We start from the raw sequence: 7,579 nt of genomic DNA on the forward strand, positions 1-7,579 counted from the left end.
CACCATATATTTTATCCTAAAAAAATCAAGAAGGGGAACAGCCAGCCATCACTATCCCATAACATTGATTTATTAAAGTAATTCTGATTTTGTATACACAAGCATTTATTTCAGTTTAAAGGAATACCTACTCCATGGTTATGCCAGCTTGTAACTTCAAAGCTCACTTCGCTATCACAGTTCATCTTATAAAAACTGCAGTCATATTCTGTATATGCTCATTTTAACTAGTAATTTTCTGTAACATTGACAGGCCAGGAGCTGTGTTCAGCTTAGAAATAAATGAAGCAAAATTTAAGAACTGTAGATTTATAGGCTTCCAGAGAGCAGATGCTATATAACATTTTGTCCTTGAACTCAATTACTACTCAGTTCAACAAAGTGTGCATAAACCTGATAAGCTGAGGTCAGGTGCAGCTGCACATTGTAAGCTGTGACTTCCCAAGTGACCTTCTGCTTGGAGAGTAGGGTGGTAACTAAACCTACTGTGAGATTCCAGGAAGTGTAGAAGCTAGTGGAATTATCTGCCTTGTCCTTGCTTGTCATGGTACAAATCTATATATAAGCATGTAAGCAAATAAGTTGATACACAGGAAGAGACAATATAGATTATCCAAGGTTAAAATGGCTTCTCAGGAGGAAAGGTGCATGTGGTATCAATCCAGCCTGATTTGCAAAATTACTGAATTTCCTGATTTATTTCCTTAGTTAATAGTTCCTTAGAGTAGGCAAATTTGACACCATTGTGAGCAAGGCCATCCCTGTCCAAGTGAAGTATTGCAAAGCTGCCATGATCTTGGTATGAAGAAGTCTACAAATTTTGAATGCCATAGCAGTGAGTCTGAGTAATTCCATGGGTTTATTTTCACTTGAGTGGTTCTGGCTGGCTTGCTTTCCAAATAAAACAAACTGGAAGGATTTCCCGGACTGCTGTGTGTGTGGCCTCTTGTCAGACAGTTCCTTAATAAAGTCTTAGTTTGCTCCTTCATCATTTGACAAGGAGGAACTGTACCTCAGCATCGTTGCTGTTGTAGTAGGTCTGGGGAAAAGAAGCTTATCAAAGAGGAAAAAAAATATACCAATACAAATTTATTGCAGTTAAAACCAGATGATATAAATCTGGCATCTGCTCAATATTTAGCAGAAAATTCCTTCTATATATTTGGCATTTTCTATTGAGACAGCAGTAATTGGCAAGTCTTGAATAGGTCAGAGTTCATAACTGTAGCATACATGATTTTAAATAAATTTAATTTACTCCAGACACTTGTTTTTTAGTTAGGTTTACTTGTTTGAAAAATGTGCTTGAAAAAGTTTCCTCTTGTTTAATGTTGGTTATCACACAAGTGAAATACAGGAGAATAATTCTGTAACATATGATAATGTAATACCACCATTTTAAATGTACAAACATGCAGGACCAGATTCTCAGTTGAGATCTGCCCTCTTCATGCTGCCTGGAGAGGGGGGTAGGGGACACATAAGGAACCAGAATGTAGTTGCAAATAGCCAGAGGGATGCTTTGGTGACACAAAACTGCTATATTCAGGTCCTGGATTCCCACAAACCCCTCTGGGAGAGAGGGTGTGGCAAAGCACAACTTTGCTCCACCTTTCCTTCTGTTTAAGTAGTGGTAATTGAGGACTCTGTAGCTGTTCACAGATGCATTGATCCTGAAGATCATTTATCTAATATGTCACTCCTGCAAGAAAGAGTATCTGCCTATAGGGTTTTCAATAATCGTGTTAACATCAAGTAACACCGTTTTTTCCCCCCCCCCCCCCGCTTTCCCTCGCAGGGTCCATTGTAAAGCCTCCCAGCACCTTAGCAAGAAGCAGTAGTTTGTGTCGCTCGAGGCGCAGTGTTGTGCCATCATCTCCACAGTCGCAACATACTCAATATACTCCGCATACTTTGCACTCTCCTGACCCTGACATCCTTTCAGTGTCAAGTTGCCCTGCTCTTTACCGTACTGAGGAAGAGGAAGAAGCTATTTACTTCACTGCTGATAAACAATGGTATAAAGAATACTGGCATGTTATTGGAACTCTGGTAGAATTGCTCTTAACTATTTTGAGTAGTGTTAGAAGTTGAACTGAGCCAGAAAGTATAGTAGCCAACAGGCTGAAAACCTCAGTTATTGTGACTCATTTGGAACACTAAATGGACTTTCATGGTCAATACAGCAGGTAGAATTTGGGATTTACCACAATCTTAGATGTATTGAATCAGTTCAAGTTCTTAGCTATATTTTTTCTGATGGGAACCGAAAGCAATCTTAGTTATCAGGCTGAGAGAAGGTGGACTGCAATGCAAACCTTAGTCAGAAGAGAAGTCAGAATGCTTTCTTATACTTTATACCATAGAGAGCTCTCTGCTCACTGTTGTTGCTACCTTTTTTTTTTTTTCCTAAGGAAAGACAGAGTCTTTTCATGGGGTAACAAATGGGCTGACATTGTATGTTGAGGACTTCTATTCTCAAGTAGACTTTCAAGTATAATCACCCTGAGTCCATTTGCATGGGTTTCATAACTTCTTAATTTATTCACAGAGCTTTTGTTCCCTCACAGTCCATCTTTCAGCTGTTTATTTCTGAAGTGGCACAAGAAATTGGGATATCACAATAACTTCTAAGACAGCATCCTGTCACCATTATAAATATAAATTAGTTAATTCTTTTGCTTTTAGGATTAGAGAGGAGATTTGGAATTATTTAAACACTGGCAATGCTTAACAGTAAAGGGGGGATGCTAATATTAGCCAAATAAACTTTTTAAAAAAAAAAGTTTATGTCAAATTTGTGCCATAGGTAAAATACTTGAATTAATTTGTTTCTGTCCATTATGTTTGTGTCTAATTACTAGTTAGGGAAAAACCTGCTAGTAAAAGCAGGAGCTCATAGGAGAAAATTTGTCTGCTCTAAGACTTCAGGTGCTTCTTTAAATGTATGGTTATGCTGTACAGTGTATTTGTAATTGGAAGTTTTAAATTCAGAGGAATGGTAGTTTAGTAGATAAGGTCCTGGCCTAGAACAGAGGTGTTCCTTGCTTTGTCACATACTTCATGTGACTTTGGTCAGATATCTTTGTTCTGACACTGAGAAATAAACCCAAGAAATTGATGCTTTTGGGTGCTGTAATAATGAAGGCCATATAAGTATCTTCAATAGGTAAGAAGCTGGGTGAAAAAGTGCTGCTTTTTTCACTGGGACTTCTCTCTCGGTTTTTTCTTTTTTTTTTAGTTTGTTTCTTTACATTCATTTCCCCTCACAAAGCTTAAATTTTAGGAAAGTGGATATCTTCATAATAGACTTTGGCGTGACTAATATTTTTAGAATGTGGAAACACTTTATCTGGATGATTGTTGCTTTTCTACTTTGAAATGTAAATGACTGATTCTGAACAGAGCTAAACAGATCAAGGACTTTTACATGTGCTCCGGGGGTGGGGATGGTGCATTAAGTAGAGCGCTTTAATTATAGAGCTGTAGCATCTGGCGTATTAACATCCCCATGCTTCAAAATAGCAGCAGGGGCGCTTGAACTAAAGCTTGTTCAGTAAGCTTTAATTCAAGTGCCCCCACTGCCATTTTGAAGCACAGGGGTGCTAATACATGAGACATGAAGGCTGGCTGAAGCACTGTAATTACCATGCTCCAGCAGACTCTATCAATCCCCCACAGCATGTCTACAGGCACCCATCATGTTTGGCTGAGGTTTAAAGTTATTCAACTTTTATGTTTTAATAAGTAATACCATTTTATTGTGGACTTTAAAGTTATACTAAAATTTACTCATTTAGTAGCAGTGTGACAAATAAAATTACAAGAAAAAACTGGCCACTTCCCATGCCATAAGATTGCATATATAAAATTGGCTTTCCTGAATCCGATACGTGAACTTATTCTGATTCAGATGTTATTCCAGGTATCATTGTAAGTTTAAACCATACAGATCCCTAGTTAATACATATCTAGCTATCTACCTTTGGCACTGATAGTGGAATAAATGAGGTAAAGTTTGCAGTCTAATGGCATATATTCTAAACCTGTTTTCCTCTCAATTGCATTAAGAAAATTGTTGTCTTACAGTCGCTCTCTCTTCCCTTTTTCTCTGACACAGGGAAGTACAGGATACCAGTTCAGAATGTGACTCCTTAAATTCATCCATTGGAAGGAAGCAATCTCCTCCTTCAAGTCTTGAAATACACCAAACGCTGTCTCCTCAAAAGATCTCCCGGGAGGAACTCTCACTAGAAGAATCATCTACAGGAGACTCCTCATCTCTGACTGCAGATATTTCAAGGGGCTCTCCTGACTGCGTAGGCATGACAGAAACTAAGAGCATGATATTTAGCCCTGCAAGCAAAGTGTACAATGGCATCCTGGAGAAATCTTGCAGCATGAACCAGCTGTCTAGTGGGATCCCAGTCCCAAAGCCTCGCCACACCTCATGCTCCTCAGCCAGCAGCGATTGCAAACCTGCTCATGAGGCCTCCCCTGTCCCTCGAATAAGTAGCATCCCACAGGACCTATGCCAGAATGGTGAAAAAAACAAAAAGCCCTCCAAAATAAAAAGCCTCTTTAAGAAGAAGTCCAAGTGAATTGGAAAGGCAAAACCCCACAGAGTGGCGTAATTAAACATTTAATTTTTTTTAAATTTTAGGGAGGTAGTTTCTTTGGGGCATTTCAGACTGGATGCCATAGCAGGAAAGCTGTATAGGTCAACTTTACTATTTAAATGACTCCAGTGTCAAAGTTCATGCCAGCTGTCAAATCAGAGATCATTAAAATGTTCAGTCAGTTTACAGTCATTTCTGCTTATTTATTTCTGCTTTGTTTTAGTTTCAGCTTTTTTTTTTTTTTTTTTTTTTTTAAAGCCACTTTGGACTTGCAAGCTTTAATGGACTAGTAAGCCTGTGTGGGCTTGCCAAAGTTTCTTGTTTACCAGAGCATCTTCTTATCTTTCCACAGAGCTAGGACATTTGTCCACTGGACAGAAGTAACATAAGGAAGTAAAACTAATTAAATTGCACTACTGTTTTTCAGACTGGAAAAGTATCTCTGCAAGTGAAACTGTATGATTTCTTAACTGACTGAAGAGATGGGTCTTTTCACTTTTAGATCTTTTGGAGTTTTTAAGTAAAAACATAAGATTTCTAATTGCCTTGATTTCTGGAAATGGAAACTCCATGCTTTTATTATGGGAAGCTTCATTAGATGCATTTATTATTTGAGCGGTTCAAGTCCTGCTGTAAAGATCATGTTTTTTTCAAGGGCTTTCACTGTGATTTTACTGCATTGCAGGCTGTATGATAAAATATAGAGATAATTTAACAAGAGAAGAGGCTCTTGATTCCTTATGCAAGTAATGAATATGAAACTTGAGTGAAAGACTTAAACATTCACATGCTTAAAATTGGGGTTGGGGGGGGATACAGCACTTGTTTACAGACTTCGACAGACAAAGGATGTTCAGTTTGTGAAAATTTGTACTGTGGCAAAGATAATAAATCAGAGACGTCATTGTGCTTGGGATTGCATTAGCTGATATTCTGCTTCTGAGGTCCTGTTTATTGAAAGCTGTTTTAGGCTGCTTATGCTTATTGCAGTGTGTAAGTTACTGTTATCATTTTTGGATCAGCTATTAATGTCTCAATGTCCTACTTTTTGTAAGATTTCATACTCTTTATTTTTGTATAGTTTAAAGAGTTAGTTGTTCAGACTTGTCTGGTTGAAGTAAACGGTCTAATTTTATAATGCATGTAGACTGTTATGAATTAAATGTAATTTTAAGACTTAAGGTGAGAATCAAGACCTGCTTCAGACAAAAGAAGTTATTACATTAGTAAGCTTTTATCATAAGGTATTAAATTACCTCAGTATCAAAGAAGTCTTTTTAGGGAAACAGTGGCTATTTGTTCAATACCAGCACCACTTTTTTTTTTTTACATTCAGAGCCAAAAAAATGCTTCTTGAATAACAGTGCCTTTTATTCAGTGTGTCTGAAAATGTTTAAGGCCGAGCAAGAATTATCTTTGAGTTACATTCCAAAGAAATGCTTTTGCTCCAGTGAACACAAGCAATGTATCCAGTGTTATGACTACATCTTTTGAGCTCTGCTGGGCTGAGGAGGGTGTAGCGGTGGGAGGGGGAAGGGGAGGGAGGAGGATATGTTGGTGACCATAGTAGAGTTGCCTTCTCACTGGTTTTCAGGGGGTTTAGTCTTTGCCAGTGCACACATACTGTAATCTAGAAAACAATGCATTCATTGACTGCTGAAACATCTTGCTGGTAAGGAATCTTCAACAAAACTCTTAACCAAGTATTTAAACTGACATGATACAAAACTCCTTATTTTTATATTGAGGTCCCACTTTGTAGGGTTTCTGTTTGTTTATTCATGTTTATATTATGATGGCCTCTTAGTACAAGGATATGCTATACCTTAGTGCAGGACTTCCCACTGGTGTCCCCCAAAAGGTTAGCATGTGACCTTCAGGCTTCCATCTAGTTGTCACACTCCTCTTCCCCATCCCTCTCCTACCTCCCTCTGTTGCAGTTGCCCCTTTGGCTGGGATGCGGCTGGAGTGCTGAGCTGCACACACAACAAAGAAGGGAACCCAGCTTCTCACTGCAGATGGGTGGTACGCACAGTCAAAGAAGGGAGCCAGGGTGCCATGCATGCAGCAGGGGGGGAAGTTGGGCTCCCTGTGCTTTTGGGGGTAGAGGGACTGCTATCATGCATTCAGCTGGGAGGGAGGGAGCTGTGCTGCTCATGCTATGCATGCAGTGGCTAGAGGGTGGGTGGGAGGGAGAGCCTGTCTGTCCACATGATGTGTGGCTGCTGGGTATGTAGTCTCCATGGTATATAGCTTCTGGGTCTGTGGCCCTCGTGGCATGTGGCTCCTGGCTGCCCAAAAGTTGGATAGCCTTTCCCTAATGAAGCAGCAGAGCAGCAGGGACCAACCTGTTCGGCAGGGTTGCCACAAATTAGCCCCACGCCCTCCCCTAGTGACACTTCAATCCCCTTCTCCTGCCTGATCTGCTACTCAGCTTTCTGCCCTGTCTGCCACTATGCTTCCTGTGCTCTCTGAACTGTCTCATGCCTCACAGTGGCTGCCTGTGCTCCTTCTGGTACTTGTGCTGCAGGTTGACCACCCCTGTAATAAAGCATCTGAGTGGTCCCTTGCCACTCAGGTATGTGGGATCTGTGGGCTTCAGTTTCCTGTGGAAAGGAAAGTGACAGCCCAGTAGGTCAAGGGGCCAAGATCTAGTGTGCCCTAGATTGGGCAGAGGCCCAGGGGTGAGCATAGGGTCCTGTGGACTTCAGGGTGTGACTCTGAATTGTCACCCTAGCAGTTAACAGAAGATGCTGAAATTATGCAGAGAGAAATGGCTGTAACTTAACAAAAGGGTGGTTGTGCCAAGCAAGGCCTCATCAGGTATCATGGGCACTGACAGAGCCCTCTGACAAAGGAAAACTGAATCTTTGAAAAATGCTACATTCCATTACTATACAAAAGGTACTATTATTTACTTCATTTTAAGATGAGCTTCCCCGCCATTTAACGTGGGGGAG

General features: G+C 40.1%; 1 protein-coding gene across 2 annotated transcripts in view; it reads left to right on the forward strand.

The window, feature by feature from the left end:
- Positions 1–5,825, forward strand: part of STIM2 (stromal interaction molecule 2) — a 149,451-nt gene extending 143,626 nt beyond the window's left edge. Inside the window, exons 11-12 of one of the 2 annotated variants that reach the window (XM_090035731.1) lie at positions 1,799–2,018; positions 4,121–5,825. In XM_090035731.1, coding sequence (XP_089891857.1) covers positions 1,799–2,018; positions 4,121–4,601 — 701 coding nt within the window. In that variant the 3' untranslated portion in view covers positions 4,602–5,825. The remainder of the gene's footprint in view (positions 1–1,798; positions 2,019–4,120) is intronic. The other variant, XM_090035730.1, reaches the window with a different exon arrangement.
- Positions 5,826–7,579: the final 1,754 nt, after the last annotated feature.

Source organism: Crocodylus siamensis, chromosome 2, assembly GCF_052110815.1.
Source record: "Crocodylus siamensis isolate JL-2025a chromosome 2, ASM5211081v1, whole genome shotgun sequence".
NCBI classification, from domain to species: Eukaryota; Metazoa; Chordata; order Crocodylia; family Crocodylidae; genus Crocodylus; species Crocodylus siamensis.